Source organism: Haemaphysalis longicornis, unplaced genomic scaffold (genome assembly GCF_048455015.1).
Source record: "Haemaphysalis longicornis isolate Haplotype H1 unplaced genomic scaffold, Haemaphysalis longicornis Haplotype H1 scaffold_8, whole genome shotgun sequence".
Classification (NCBI taxonomy): Eukaryota; Metazoa; Arthropoda; class Arachnida; order Ixodida; family Ixodidae; genus Haemaphysalis; species Haemaphysalis longicornis.
In genome coordinates, this window is record NW_027526445.1 from 192,868,221 (window position 1) to 192,885,042 (window position 16,822).

Here is a 16,822-nt window from a genome sequence, read left to right on the forward strand (position 1 = left end):
CTCCCCTCCCCTTTCCCCCGTTCCGGCCCCTGGGCTCTCCTTGTGATAATAAAAGACCTTCACTCTTTCACTCACTCATTTCCAGCACTAGAACCTACGATGTATTATGGCAGCTATGAGGTTGGCTGGGGCTGGCAAAAGCAAACACTAGTTCGGCGGGGCTTATACGAGCTATTCTCGCTCAAAAAAACGTAACTCATATTCATATTAAAACAGTAAAAATTAACAATGGACGTTACTAAGTACACGTAAACATAGGAAGCACCAGTGCGCACTGCTTCTGGTACTGCGCGCACTATGCTTGTTATAGCCGCACTGCAGCTATATCAAGCATAGAGCGCGCAGTACCAGAAGCAGTGCGCACTGGTGCTTTGGCGCTTTGGGGTTCTCTCACACAACACTGGCCGATTGGCGTAAGCGACATCGCCTTACGTGACCCTGTTTGTCAAGCTTACCCCATGCTTCACGAGACGATTACTTTCTACCGTATCAAAAACAAGCCAATTAAATGCAAATACGGTCAGAAACAAAGCAAAGGCGAAGAGCGGTGCGGAGCAGAACGGCTGCGCCATCTCGGAGGACGGACGGAAAACAAGGCTCGCAGTACTCTGCAGAGCTTAACAGCGCACTAACGTTCGCTTGAAGACCCGTCCATGCGACGTCATAGCAGACGTCACGAAACGCACGATTTGCGGGAAAATCAAAATTTTAACTTAAATTGATTAATTTCTCTGTGAATAAAGCATCGCTTGCTGCTGCAAAAGCGCTAGGGCACCATAAAACACCGAATTTTTAAAATAAAACAAACCTGTATTTTGTCTGCATGGCCCCTTTGAACCGCTTGATGTGCCTTTTGCAAAACCTATTGCGTAAAGTTGGCTTTCCCGCAGTGCATATTCGTGTTGGAATATACTCGCAAGTTAGGCATAGAAAGCTTCGCTTTAATAATCTGCTTGTTTGCTGGAAACCCTGTAAGGCGTCCGTTACAGGGTTTCCCACACACCACTGGGGGGCGTGAGTATCGCTTTGCGAAAGGAGGACAACAGCGCATTGCTTTGAACAACACATCTTTCTTTTATTGAGAATACATATATACTCCGGTACAACGTGCGAAATTTCATTTTGCGTGCGCGCAGTTGGTCTTACTTTGTAGGCGTCGAGGCGTTCGAAAATAGTAGCACTGTTATTGTATTTACTCTTTGTTCGGCGACGGCAAGCGCAACGAGGGTAGAGGGCGGCCCTTCTCGGTGTCCCTAGCGGACAGCTTCGCTAACCGCCACGCGCACACTACGCTAGCTCCTCCTCCCCTTGTTAAGCCTTTCTCAGAAATTATGCTTCTCGTCAGGTACACACAACAGGCGTCGTGCAGGTAGAGAGAGAGAGAGATAGAGAGAGAGAGATACTCGATGAATCTCGTGCTGCAGGTGCCTCGGGCATTTCTACCGCCTGAATGGCGAGTAGAGGGTGCAACTTTGCCCGTACGTCTCACAAGCTTCGCCATTATCTTCGTATCTCTCGTGCGGTTGTACTACTAATAGTAATGATGAAAGGTCGCAAGCTGTCGTTCCGAAGGCAACGTTTTAATCAATGTGCATGCGGTTTCGCCAAGAACAAGTGGTCAACCGGTTTTTTTAAAGGCGATAAAGACGTTTACGATCGAATCTACCAAGCTATATAGCACGTTATACATTGCACGCGTCGCACCAAACCGACAAGGTCTTTAGGTAAATACGTGTTTTGATCATTTTCACGTCTGCTTGGAAAAAGCGTGTTCAGTTTGATGTGCTATAAAGACCTTAGGGTAGCATTTTAGCACATATCCGCTACAACCTAGACATCAACCGCGCATGCGCTGTCGTCAAACACATGCGCAGCTGGCGAACACGCGGATTACTGCAAACAGTGCGGCAAAACGGCGTCTTTAGAAAGACATATATATATAGGTGACCTTCTTGGCGAATCATCGGTTTTCGTGGCTCCTTTTTATTTATTTACTCCACACTTTCTCTACTGTGGAGTAAATTTACTTTATGGTAGAGCAAATGCGCACTGTTAGAATAATTATTTGTTATACGAGAGACAACGCAACTCTGGCTCGAATTCGCATAATTGATAACCCTTAGCACTAATTCAACAACACCCAACAGCTCTCTTCGCGATGCATGGGGCCCACCACACTGGTTTACAGTCCCAAAATGCATTACACACCACGTATGTAGTACTACACACCCACACCCCCGGACAGCAACAAAGTCCAACACGTCCACGCGAGACCAGACCGCAAATAAATCAGGGGCGTACGCTTGCTCTCAGGAGCGCCCGTCACTGCGCGACCGAAACGTCATTGGTGGACGCCCGTAGGACTTCCTCACCCAAATGCCTGCAACGGGCTCGACCGTCCTCTCCCTCAAATTAGGCGCCCAGCGATGCGACGCATCTGTCCCTTGGGCGGTGCACAAGTGGACACGCTGCTTGAGTTCAAGCTTGCTCTAAAAATAGAGCCGGCTCCGTGACAAGATGCTCAACCAAGAGGGCCACCCATACACACTCTTTAGAGACAAGGTCGTCTTAGCAGTCCAAAAAACAAACCCTGGAACGGTGCCCGGTACACGGAAGGGGTCACGTGGCATGGGCGCAGGGCTCGGAGACAACAGTGCGCAGCGCGCTCGACGCAGCAGTTGGTTTGACGGTTTTCACGTGGCTCATGGAGGGGGAAATGCTTAGGAGAGGCCCTGACTAAATCCAAAGACTACTAAATCTACTAAATCCAGAGACGTCATTTTAGGATGTCTCGCTTTTTCCCTCGTGTTCTGCTTACTCTGGCCGCCTTCTCCGCCTTTACTCGCTCCCGAGCTCATTCCGCGCCTGTCAGCCATTGGATACTGGGCCGCGCCGTGACGTCGGACTTCGTGGGAGCCATCCTTTCGCCGCTGTTGCTACGACACCGATGCTTGCAGCCCTGTGAGAGCGTAAAAAACCCGCGTGACTTCCGCCACACTTCCCCAATGCACCAATAGCTGACGGAACCCCTCATGAGCGTTCTTTGCTCCATGACGTAGGTATTATACCGGGTCTCCTCGAAATCCTCGTAGGGCGTCTTCACCGAAGCCCTCCAGAATGACAAATCAAAGTGATCACAAGTGTTCAAAGACGGCGAATGACGAAGCCCAACATATTGTTACGGAACTCTTGGAACATTTAACATGGCAATGCACTGCCTCGTAACAATATGATTTGACTAAAAAAATGCATGCCCGCAAGAACAGCCCGCAGTGCGTGAATGGCGTTTTACAGATGCCACTGCGCAGATGCCATTTTTTATTCAAATAGAATGCTCGGCCACGTCATTCGTCGAATTTACACACTAGGCCACTTGGATTGGTCATTCTGTAGCAATGTGGTGAAGACGCACTACGGGGTATTCTCAGACGCAACTGCGCATGAGCAGTCCAGTGGTGAATGCGACTGCGCTTGAGCATTCGTGCCGACAAAATGAAGACCAACAGCTCAACTCGATTCACTTGAATTACGTGAACCATTCCGTGGCAGTTTTTCAATCCACTGGCCGACTACCAGAAGGGCAGGATTTACGCATGCCGATGCACATGGAGAATGTACTCCGCACGGTGCCAGCCCTACCACTCAACTGGTGCGAACATGGTCGAAACATACCGGCAGAAGATCCACTGTTACCGAACAACGCACACGTTAGGCTCTTTTTCAGGGAACCGGCTGAGCCGGACCCTGTACGGTTTGCTACAACTGCGGGTTCAGTACACCTGCTACCAGCAGGTGTACTGAATCATCTACTACGCATGCGCGCTGTTGCCTCCGAGTCCTACGCGCAAGCTTAGTCAAGCCGTTCCGTTAACGCTTTAGAGCTCTGTTATAACTGTCTAATAACAGTGCAACTATGGGAGAACACACACACACGCACACGACCTACGTAACCGCGGCATCAACCACAACAAACAATTCCAGGCGCCCATCGTGATGGCTTCATATGCGGGCAGGTAAGAAAAATGGTACAGCACCAGAGCAACAGAGTGTGTGGGCGAGTGTGCGTGAGTATGAATGTCGCAGTCATCTTCAACTCGCCCGTGACGTCACCCTTTTGTTGAATGACGTCACGGCGTAATGGACGCGCGTGCGAAGGTGTTGTTTGGCAGAGTATACATGCTTCGAACGCCATCTCAACGATGCGGCGGCAAGTTGTGGGCGTGGGACACGGAGTGAAGCGCCTGCACACGGCAGAGTGCATGCGCAGAATGGATGGGCCTCTTCGATTCACCACACAGCCATGGGTAGTTGGCAGGCAGTCCAAGTATGCAACTCGAGCAGAAAAAAAAAAAGCACGAATGCCGGCTGCATCCTTGGCTTCCTGCGACGGGACCGGGGCCCGAATTCTGCGGGGTGCCGGAACTGTTACGGCGGGATTGAACTCTCGCATGATCTTCCGCGATTGCCGCGCGCGCGGTTATCTACAATGCTTTTCACGCGCAGCCAATCACGGTGAAAATTCAACCCCGCCGGAAAAGTTCCGGCACCCCGGAAAATGCAGCCCCGGGACGGTTAATCGAGAAGGCCCGGTCACATCGTAGTCGCTCGAGTGTTTGACAACCTGAGTTTGCCGCAACGCGCAGCAGGGGCCGCTATGCCAGAGTGTGCAGAAAGCACTCGGAGTACTTTGCTCGCGCAGCTCTTTATAAGCTCGTGCTTTGAGAAATACACCCATATAAAAGCCTCTCAAAAATAGCTGGCCTGATTCCCTGTAGAACTCTCTTTGACGCCGTAGGACTGTTGCTATGCTAGCTGGACATAAGGCTCTCACAGACATTGGTTCATTTCCATACCGCCTGATAAATACACGCGCATGCTTTCGTTTATGCGTGCAGTGCCAATGAGCTCGTGCAGGCGCTGTAACAACTGGAACCGATGGGAGCGAGAGGCCGTGCTGAAGGCAGCACCATGGAATTTGTGCGCATAGAGTGGCTCTTTATGTGAGAAATATGGGGTTGTGCGAGGGAGAGGGCATTCTCAGGAAAAGAGGGAGCTATGTTTTGGGAGTGCGTCCTGCAGTGGCTTTGGCGATTTCGCGTGGATAAACTGGCCTAGAGAGGCGTTTTTTTTTTCAAGCATAGCGAATTTTCCGGAAATGCCCGCGGGGGAAGTCGGAAAGAGTGCCGGTGATCGGTTCTGCCGAAAGCCACATCGACCAAATAAGCACTTTGATTGGCTTCGTCGGGCCTTCGTGACAACATAGGGCCTCTGGATGGCGTTTACGGGTATTGCGCAGAGCACCTAGCGCAGTGCCCGGTATTGCGTACACTGGTGACTAAACGTGGTCAAGAGCGTTTCGTTGAGCAAATCTGGATCCACTGCATCAGGTCCATGACACTCCCAAGGAAATGACTGTGATTGTGCCGTTTCGGTTATCCTGCGTGCCCGGGGAAACACGATAAGGGCAACTACGCTGATCATCATTAGGATCGTCATGTGCCCTCTTATTGTGTAAAGTTGGCTGCCCTGCAGTACGTTTTCGCGTACGGTCGCTATCAGTGAGCAAAGAAAGCTTCGCTTTAAATATAAAGCGGGTATCGCTCCACGGCGGTTCAGTCAGCGTTCGCTCTCGTTCTTCTCGAACATCGACGATGAAACCAAAATTCGACCACTGCTGCGGCAACCGCTCACTGTGCACTTTACTGACCATAAAGTCATCATTCTTAAATGTAATAAAGAGCTGGGTGGTGGTCGCTAAAAAGTCGCCCGCATCTTCCCACGGGGGGAACTCGAGTAAATGCGTCGCATCTACTCGAGTCAGGCAAAGCGTCACGTCAAGCGAAAGCCAAGCAAAGACGCCCTTGTCTGAATTCCGAACGCGCGCTCCGCCGCTTATATACGTTGAGGGGACTGCGTAAGCCGGTCCCAGTCGACGACGTTGGCGTACTTGTAAAGCGGCGTGGACTCTAGGTGTTTGAGCCAACCGCGGATGTTGCTTGGCCGGAGAACGGCACACCGGTTATATGCGCAGCGCGCCCGAAGGAGAGAGTACTGCACAAGAGAGAGTACATGAGAGAGTACTGCACATGCGCCGGCCCCAGCGCGTCTGCCACGGCTATGACGCAACGTGCCGCGGCTATGACGCAACACAATCCAACACCACCCACTTTAATCCAATCCAATCCAAATTCAATCCAATCCAAGCCAAAGCCAAGCCAATCCAATCGAATCCAATCCAATGCCCCTCGCGAGAGAGTGTTCGAATCCAATCCAATGCCCCTCGCGAGAGAGTGTTCGCTATCGCCTCGACTCGACGCGCATGCGCAGTGAACGTGCGGACTACGGACGTCAACGCGGGTGACATCGTGAGTTACTGAAATGCTCTGCATTTAAAACCAAATTGTCTCAGCGTTGATCCTCCCTCCTTACCATTCTGTGGCACTAGAATGAGCTGGCCATACGGCTGTGTTAATCTTCACTCCTCGGTATGGCTGAGTTTGAAGAACAATTGAGCACATCTGGTGCTGCAAGCAATGCCGTGGGGAATACTTCCCCATGCCATGGCTTTAGAGATTGTCACAGGACATCACCGCCACCAAACTCCGATTCGATCTTGGAGAAGCTTTTTTCCGGTGCGATCCTTTAAGAAGTGTGGTGACAGCGCGTGTGCAGTTGTATCCACGGAAGGGCGGCAAAGGAACCTCCCACCCAAAGATCCCCCAAATGACACGGTATGGCTATGGGCAGACGCCGGGTGCCGCAACGCAAGCTGCAGCGGAGCACTGTTGCGCACGCGTTGTGCTCCTCGACATTGAACTGAGCTCAGCCAGACGGCCACAGAAAGAACGACGGGAGATGTCACGAGGGACGGGCAGCTAGCGTTGTGAATGAGGGAAGAAACGCGCGTGCAGAACGTCCAAGGTGGAATGAAAACAGCAAAATGGCAGAGGCGGGGAGAGAAAGAAGGATGCGGGACAACTGCAGGTGAAAGAATAAATTAGCCTGACGCGGGCACGGAGAAGCTTTGGGAGTTCAAGACCTGCGTCTAGCAGTGGGCATCAACAAGCTGGTGATGGTGACGTTGGTGCACTGCGTTAGGTACGAAATTCCATGCGCCATCTCGAGACCCTATACTGTCGGCCCTCACACCCGCACAAAGGACGTTCAGAAGACGGTCGCCCGGACGCCGCCCTGCTCGGCGTCAGGGTTCGTGCTGGACCGGCAGGCCCTCGGCTGGCACCCACTGGCATGGCGGCTATTGCGGCTGCCCTCGCGGCGACTGCTGCCTTGGCTTCCGGGGCGTGGGTGAGGAGGATTGGCACGAGGCTAGGTTGTTGTGCCGGGCTGTTGTGACTGCGGCGGCGGCAGAGCGGCAGCCGCCTTGGCCCGGTGCATGCCCTCGATGATGCGGCGTGACAGGAAGCGGAACACCAGGAACCAGGCCTGCGCCACCTCGCGGTTGAAGCGCTCCTGAAGGGTGCTCTCCAGGCCGAACTTGAGCGCCTGCCACAGCTTCTGCGAGTGCCAGGGGACGGCAGGACAACGTTAGTGCACTCCAGTTAGGAACTGTCCGCGAGCAGCATGGTGGGCTTTAGCACGTGCCCTGGTCGGTCCAGCATCGGGACCGAAAAGCGATTCGGCCGCGCAAAAGGACAACCACAACGGGCTGTAAGACCCAAAGCCGGTGAGATTACCCACTAGGTCCCTCTGATACCCAACACACCACAGACCTCGCACTGCAAGAACCCGAAGGTGACAAAAACTAGTGATCCGATTGATCCAACCAATTTGGTGAACCGAACAGAGTTGAAAATATTGAAATGACAACTGCATCATCATCAACAGCCTACTGAGGTCCACGGCAGGACTTAGGGCTCTCCCGTCCACCTTTCATCAGCTCCTGTCCTGCGCTCTTAGAGTCCATCCTTTGCCTCCGAAATTCCTCATTTCGTCCCTACATCGTCCCTCCCCTTCTTCAAGACCCGTGTCCCGGTGTCCACTCTGCTGCCCTGGTGGTCCACCGGTTGTCGTTTCGTCTACAACTACAGGTGGCCAGCCCAAGTCCATTTCCTTTTCTTCATACGAACTGCGATATCTTCTATTCTGGTTTGTTCTCTGGTCCAGGAAGCTCGTTTCCTGTGCCTTAACGTTACTCCTATCATTATTCGCTCCACGGCCCGTTGAGCCGACCTAAGTTTGCTTTCCAGTTTAGTAAGCCACCAAGTTTCCGCTCCGCATGCCATCACCGGCAGCATGCACTGGTTGTAGACTTCTTTTTTTTTAGAGATTGAGGTAGCTTACTTTTCGGTATTTGGGAGTGCGTGCCAAGACCACCCCAGCTCACACGCACCGAATGTCGATGCAGATGCCTAGTCGATGCAGCAGCTCGAAATAGAGGAGCCACAACAATCTCACAACCATGTTTTTGGAGGTATATCTTCTGTCGGCGTCCGCCAATCGCACAAACTATGTACCCTGTAAAGCCACAAGGGAAGCGCAATGAAATGGCTGGTGAGTTGCCACTATTTCATCTGGTTCCCAGTGCAAATCGACTGTGTGACGTTTGTACTAAAATTGGCGCGGTTGTTATTCCGCCGAGGTCATTTACGAATGAAACAATGTTGTCTTTCGCCTTCGTGGTTTCTCTAAAAGAGCGTCTACTGCGTCTCTGCGTCTACTACGGTCTCATATCCTAGGTGCACACCTCCAAATATAAATTAGAACATGAATGATTGTTCTAAAAAATTGATTATCGTTATGTTAATGCGTCTTCATTTACGTGCATGACCGTAAGATAAGGCATACATCACAGAACAACCACGGTGGGTTCATGATAAAGTCCTCCCTTTCATCGAGTGGCCGCGTTACAACATTGTGGTGTAGCTGAATTAATGGTTAGGTTAAATGCTCCTTCATCGGGGCATTTCAGCTTATTTGGTTGGGCGTACATCGGTTATGACGGTTCGAACACAAACTACCGGTGCTTGCATTTTTTTACTCCAAAAGACGATGTTCGCGCCAAGGAACACCGTTGTAACCTTCAACATATGCAAGCCAAACCGAAACAATGTGAAGCCAGGCGCGTGGCTACTGCACAGCTAGGAGACTTCGTCAAATCACGTCAACCATCGGTGCAAGACGACGCAGATGCCCAGACGACGTCGTGTCTCGTGAAAACGAAAGCGAGTCATTGGCGAAAGGCGCGGAGAACGGATATCTGCGCAATTCACTCTCAAGTTCTGTGCGGTGGAGGTTTCATCTGCTGAATGGTTTCTGTAACCAGTAACCCTGACCTGTACTCAACATACTAGAAGAGGTATTTCTGCTGAATGGCTTTTATGGCCAGTGTACTCAAGACTGTACGTTCACGGAGTGGCGACAGGTAAAAAGTGCACAAGAAGGCGTCCACACAACTGTGGTACATATTGGGAAACCACGCTCAAGCGTATAAAACGCACATCTTCTCTGCGCGCGATTGGGTAGCCGTTTAGCGACGAGCCATCGCAACCACCCTATTGCTGTGACCTTCCCACTTGAGTGTGATAAAAACAATGTGCAAACTAAGCTGGACGGGATTAACAACACAGTTTTAATACACCCCCTCAGTCATGCTGGTTGATATGGTCGAAATTTCCAAGGATGTAACTAGCATGCTTCGCGAATCAGGCTCCTAGTGGTTTATGCGGGATCATCGTGGGTTAGACAATCGCAGGTATAGTCACCGTAGTTTACCAAAGGGAAAACAGGGCATTCCAGTGAGAATGAGGCATAAAGCTGGTTACAAGAAGAAATAAATGCGTACAGGAATATAGTTGGAGTTCCAAGTGACAGTGCGTCAAGCATTAACGACTGGGGTATTAAAAATGCCAGTCGAGAGGTGCATGCAGCCACACTAAATTCAACAGTATGAAAATGCAGTATAGCACAGAAGTTCTTCATCGCCTTTACCAGAAAAAAAAAAAACCTACAACACCTGCGAAGAATTGTGTCTGCCAAGCCAGCAATCCATTTCTTTGCTCGGGCAGAAACTGGTCGTCGGCGCTCTATTGGGGCAGAAGGACGGACGCCGGAAACGAACCTATAAAACGCCGGGCCGCCCCGGTCGTGGCGGGACGTCGGGTCATCCCAACGTAAATCCCTTCCGCATCTGGACGGCATATGAAGGGATCACGAAGGCCAAGCCAGTTCTCTCGCAGTTTCGTTTTATAGTTCCGAGCACTGCTGGTCGCTTTCTGTAGTGTTAATGCATTTGTTTTACAGCGAGGCCTGATGTGGCTCGCTCCTCGGGTTTTCTTCGTGTCGGGGTCCGCCAGATTAAGGATGCGCTTTGCCGCGAAGCCCGCATTCTCGCGAATCTTGTGTGGCTCCCTAGTAAAACAATTATTGTGCAATTGACCGCTGAGACGGCTCTATAATTACACCGAGTTTCATTTACTCGTCCTAAATAGTCAATTCAGCGTTTACCATGTAGTTGCACCAGCTGGAAATTCTCCCCTGTCTGCTTCGACGATATATATATATATATATATATATATATATATATATATATATATATATATATATATATATATATATATATATATATATATATATATATATATATATATATATAGTAAGGAAATGAGGGGCTCGTTGAGGAAATACAGAAAGATAGGTCGGCAGTCTACAATGCCAAAGGAGGCATAGGGGTGTGGTTAGGCTCTTTTCTTTTTCACTACGGTTAATTAAGTAAACAATATTTTTTTTTAAATATACAGAAGAAAGAAAGAAAAACACGCGCGTGTTTTTCTTTCTTTCCTGGCCGCACCAGGCGATGGCGGTGCGGCCATCGCCTGGAGCGACGGGGTTCTCTCTCGCTCTGCTTTCTCCAAGCGTCGACTGTGCTCGGACTGTGCCCTCCTTATCTTTCGCCTGCACAGCAACCTTTGCCAATAAACCCCATTTCAATATATATATATATATATATATATATATAGGAAATGAGGGGCTCGTTGAAAATAACACAGAAATAAGGGTTGGCAGTCGAGAAAACCTCGGAAAGCAAAGGGGAGGATGTGGTAGATCATTGAAACAGACCAAGAATTTGGAAAGAAAGAAAGAAAGCGAAGAAAAAATGCCCGCCAGGTGGGATCCGAACCCACGACCTCCAGAATACCGGTCTGGTGCGATAACCACTACGCTACCGGCGGGGCGATTCTCCCATTCACCCCCTGGGGCACTCATGCTAGGTATGTTTGTTTCCTGTGCCTGGGGGCGGCAGCCAGCGCCACTCGGACCAATCGGAGAGAAGGGGACCTTCTTTTCAACCCCCGGGTCGTGACTCGAGTGTCTACGACATGTCCAGAGTGGTCGACCAGCTCTGAACCCTCTTAAGCTCCCTTTGGCAACAAGACTGCCAGAACAGAGGCCCTCGCTATGCATGTAGCGAATCAGAATAGGAAATGAGGGGCTCGTTGAAAATAACACAGAAATAAGGGTTGGCAGTCGAGAAAACCTCGGAAAGCAAAGGGGAGGATGTGGTAGATCATTGAAACAGACCAAGAATTTGGAAAGAAAGAAAGAAAGCGAAGAAAAAATGCCCGCCAGGTGGGATCCGAACCCACGACCTCCAGAATACCGGTCTGGTGCGATAACCACTACGCTACCGGCGGGGCGATTCTCCCATTCACCCCCTGGGGCACTCATGCTAGGTATGTTTGTTTCCTGTGCCTGGGGGCGGCAGCCAGCGCCACTCGGACCAATCGGAGAGAAGGGGACCTTCTTTTCAACCCCCGGGTCGTGACTCGAGTGTCTACGACATGTCCAGAGTGGTCGACCAGCTCTGAACCCTCTTAAGCTCCCTTTGGCAACAAGACTGCCAGAACAGAGGCCCTCGCTATGCATGTAGCGAATCAGAATAGGAAATGAGGGGCTCGTTGAAAATAACACAGAAATAAGGGTTGGCAGTCGAGAAAACCTCGGAAAGCAAAGGGGAGGATGTGGTAGATCATTGAAACAGACCAAGAATTTGGAAAGAAAGAAAGAAAGCGAAGAAAAAATGCCCGCCAGGTGGGATCCGAACCCACGACCTCCAGAATACCGGTCTGGTGCGATAACCACTACGCTACCGGCGGGGCGATTCTCCCATTCACCCCCTGGGGCACTCATGCTAGGTATGTTTGTTTCCTGTGCCTGGGGGCGGCAGCCAGCGCCACTCGGACCAATCGGCAGATTCTTTCTTTCCAAATTCTTGGTCTGTTTCAATGATCTACCACATCCTCCCCTTTGCTTTCCGAGGTTTTCTCGACTGCCAACCCTTATTTCTATATATATATATATATATATATATATATATATATATATATATATATATATATTGTAAGGCGCGCACCAGTAGTCTTGGGGAACGTCTTTATTAGGCGAGCCTTGTCCTACGTGACAGGGAGCGAGCCCCAGAGAACAACCAAGACGGGCGTTGATGATGATAGACAACTGATGACGATGATGAAGCATGATTGCATGTGGAAGACAGGCCTCCGGTGTACGAGTCCACTGGCGCATACCCTTCTGCTAGTACTTCGCACATACCGTTTGTGTACAACTACCGGGGGATTGTCCGGACGCACATTCCTCTGGTGTCGGGGCACTAACCAGCGCTTACAATATCCCCCCCCCCCTTTGTGGAGCGGCCGACTCGGGCGCTAAGAGTGTGTAGACCGAGAGAAAAATGGCTTGAGCCGGGAAACGTGCACGATCTCGGGTCCACGACAGCGACGGTCGGTGACACTAGCGTTGGGGGTCACTCGGTAATTCACAGGGGAAGTCTGCTCTACAATGGTGTAAGGTCCGATGTAGCGGGGCAAGAACTTCTCACAAAGTCCTGGGGCACGAAGGGGAGTAGAAAGCAGAACTTCATCACCAGCTTTGAAGGAGACAACGCGATGCGTGGCGTCATAATTGGCCTTGCGCTCTTCTTGTGTAGCTGTTGTCCTCAGACGAGCTAGATGACGGGTATGATCCAGTCGAGAAATGAACTCATCGGGTATGTTGGTTCTGGGAAGTACTGGTGCGGACAAGAAAGACGTATCAAGAACAGAAGCTGGTTGGCGGCCATAAACAAGGAAAAATGGCGAAAATCCTGTAGTACTTTGAACGGCGGTATTATATGCGTACGTGACGAACGGAAGAATAATGTCCCAGTTTTTGTGGTCCGGTTGAATATAAGAAGAAATCATGTCGGAAAGGGTGCGGTGGAACCGTTCGGTCAGGCCGTTCGTTTGAGGATGGTAGCTGGACGTAGTGCGGTGAACAGTCTCGGCTGCGCGGAGAACCTCTCCAAGCACGGCAGAAAGAAATACACGACCTCGGTCGCTAAGAAGAACTCGGGGAGGTCCATGGCGTAAGAAAATATTCTTCAAAAAGAATTCAGCCACCTCGGTAGCGCAGCCTGTGGGAACAGAAGCCGTTTCCGCGTAGCGAGTGAGGTGGTCTACGGCGGTAACAATCCACCGATGTCCTGCCGAGGTAACGGGGAGAGGGCCATAGAGATCAATCCCTACAACTTCAAATGGAGATGAGGGACAAGGCAGGGGTTGGAGTGTCCCTGCGGGGCCGGAAGTGGGTCGCTTGCGATACTGACACGCGGCACACGACGCAACATATTTCGCCACGCTAGCGGATAGGCCGGGCCAGAAGTATCGGCTTCTTATGCGGTCGAATGTCTTGTGGAAGGCTAAATGACCTGCGACAGCATCGTCGTGAAATGACTCCAAAATTTTGGGTTGAAGAAGACGGCGAATGACGGGCACCCATCTGTCGCCTGTTGGATGGTAGTTGTAGCGGTGAAGAGTGCCGTTAATAATTCGAAATTTGTTGAGCTGTCGTCGTGAGCGGCTGTTGCTGGGTCGACTCGCACCGCTCAATTGGTCAATGAGCTTCCGTCAGTAGCTGTCGTTTTTTTGGAAAGCACTGAAATCACTGGGTGGTTCCACGCGAGAGTCCACTGGCGCAATATTTAAGGATTGCGTTGTTTCAGAAGACGCCTGAATACCATCTTGGGTCGAAGATAACGGGCAACGTGAGAGGGCGTCTGCATCTGTGTGCTTCTTGCCGGACTTGTACACAACGTGGTAGTTGTATTCTTGCAAACGAAGCACCCAGCGTCCAAGCCTCCCAGTTAAGTTCTTGAGGGAAGCCAACCAACAAAGAGCGTGATGGTCAGTGACCACAGTGAAATCCCGCCCGTACAAGTATGGCCGGAATTTCTGGACGGCCCAAACTACTGCAAGACACTCCTGTTCTGTTATCGTGTAGTTCCTTTCCGCAGGTGTCAAAGCGCGACTTGCGTAGGCAATTACTTGCTCTACGTTGGAAGGTCTTCGCTGTAATAACACAGCCCCAATTCCGTGTCCGCTGGCGTCGGTGTGAAGGATGGTCGGTGCTTCCTCATCGAAGTGTCCGAGAACAGGGTCGGAAGTAAGTGCGTGCTTCAATTTTTTAAAGGCTGTTTCACAGTCCTCGGACCACATATATAAATGGGGTACCAGGTGCCAGGAGTTTGTGTAGGGGCGTAGCAATTGAAGCGAAGTTTCGGATGAAACGACGAAAGTAGGATGCCAATCCTAAGAAGCTTCGGAGTTCTTTTTGGCGGTCTGGGCGCGAGAAATTCAGCACAGCATTCACTTTATCTGGGTCGGGCCGGATTCCTTCCTTGCTAACTAGATGGCCCAATACTTTAATAGATGTACTTGCGAAGCGGCATTTCTTCGTATTGAGGGTCAGTCCGGCATTGGCAAGGCAAGTTAAAACGTCATTGAGGCGCTGAAGGTGTTCTTCGAAAGTGGTAGAAAATATAACTATGTCATCAAGATAACATAAGCACGTCTTCCATTTCAAACCACGCAGGACCGTGTCGATCATTCTTTCGAATGTCGCCGGGGCATTGCACAACCCGAACGGCATTACGTTAAACTCGTAAAGACCGTCAGGCGTGGCAAATGCTGTTTTTTCTTTGTCTTGTTCGTGCATAGGTATTTGCCAATACCCCGATCTCAGGTCTAGACTTGAAAAGTATTCTGCACCTTGCAAAGTGTATAGAGCATCATCGATGCGAGGCATCGGGTATACATCTTTGCGGGTGATGTTATTTAGCGCCCGGTAATCGACACAAAACCGCACGGAACCATCCTTCTTCTGGACTAAAACAACAGGTGACGACCAGGAACTCGTTGAAGGACGGACTATCTTGTTTTTGAGCATATCGTCGACTTGTTCCTGAATGATTTTTCGCTCCTTTGGTGAGACGCGATATGGGCGGCGGCGAATAATGCAAGAACCATCTGTTTCTATTCGGTGGGTGGCTGCGGATGTTTGCCGCAAAACGGAGGAGGAGGCGGAGTCAAATAGGGTTTCGTGCTTGGCCAGAAGATCCAATAGTGTTTTCTTTTGCTCCGGTGTGAGATCAGAACTGATAGTATCATCAATGGCGAGCGATGGTGATTTATGACCGGCCGAGCATTCTGCAGATGAAATAGACTCGAAGGAAATGACGCTCACTGCTTCGTCGCGCGGAACAGAAGCAATGGTCGCGCCTTGAGGTAATAAAATAGTCTCGGTCGAAGTATTCTGTGCGACCAGAAGAGCAGTTCCACGAGAAAACTGTACATATTAGGCAGGGGGGTACAAGAAGACCGCGAAGAGAGAACTTTCCGGTAGGAGTAATAAACACATCGCCATCGAGAATTTCGGCACAGTGAACGGAGAGCATAGCTTCTTGTCCAGGAGGCAGAGAAAAATCGCAGGAGGCGGCCACCAGTCGTAGTTCTGGGGAATCAGAAACACTGGCCAGGTCAGTGTCGGTCATACGAAGCAAGGGTTCTTTGCACGAGATCACAGCAGACGCCGATTTAAGAAAGTCCCAACCCAATATCATCTGATGAACACATGAAGGTAGTACTGCGAGCCGAATGTGATGTCGAATGCCGGCAATGGTTACACGGGCTGTACAGACTCCGGAAGGTTGGATCATGGCGTTGTTAGCACAACGTAGAGAGGGACCAGGGTAGGGGGTTCGTACTTTACGCAATTTAAAACACACGTCTTCCCGAATTATAGAAATACTAGCACCAGTGTCGACAAGAGCTTCCACATCAATTCCTTCAACAACAACAGATAATGTGTTTGATGGCCGATCAGGGGGACTTCTAGAAATCCATCGCAACGCAGTTTCGCCCCCAGAAACTGCAGTTTCTAGTTTTCCGTGTGGTAGTTGGCGCCCTGGGAGGCCGGACGAAGCGGCGAGACAGAGCGGCGGCGGGAGGCGGACGGCGAACTTCTTCTCGGGACCCGGGGGCTGCGTTGCTGATCCGGGTGGTCGTTAGGCGAGGGAAAACGTCTGGCGTCGTGGAACCGTTGGGAGTAGTATTGGTAGGATGGCTGACGGCTGCCTTGTGGGATGGTGGAGTAGGCGAGTCTTTCGTCTTGTTGGCGCCGTCTACAGAAGCGGGAGACATGCCCCCGGATGCCGCAATAGAAGCAGATGGGTCGCGGAAGATGCCAAGCCGGGTAGCCGTACGCAAACTGCGGAGGAACAACAGGTGGCACTGGGTAAGGATTGACATGGCCTGGATGCGAAGGGACAGGCGGTCGACTGACAGGAGCAGAGACAGTTGCCAGAGGGGAACATGCAGGTTCAGGGAGAGGTGCCGTCAGAACTGGAGCACTGGGAGCAAAAGGCAGTGGAGCCACCAAGGCGGGGTCAGAGACTGGGTGAACGTCCGTTCTAGGTTCTGAGGGAGGCACAAGGGAAGCCAGTTCCTGCTTGATTAGTTCACGCAGACCCGGT

General features: G+C 50.9%; 1 protein-coding gene across 1 annotated transcript in view; it reads right to left on the minus strand.

The window, feature by feature from the left end:
- Positions 1–1,054: 1,054 nt before the first annotated feature.
- Positions 1,055–16,822, minus strand: part of LOC144149863 (neuroglobin-like) — a 65,778-nt gene continuing 50,010 nt past the window's right edge. The window contains exon 3 of the mRNA XM_077681577.1: positions 1,055–7,515. Coding sequence (XP_077537703.1) covers positions 7,327–7,515 — 189 coding nt within the window. The 3' untranslated portion in view covers positions 1,055–7,326. The remainder of the gene's footprint in view (positions 7,516–16,822) is intronic.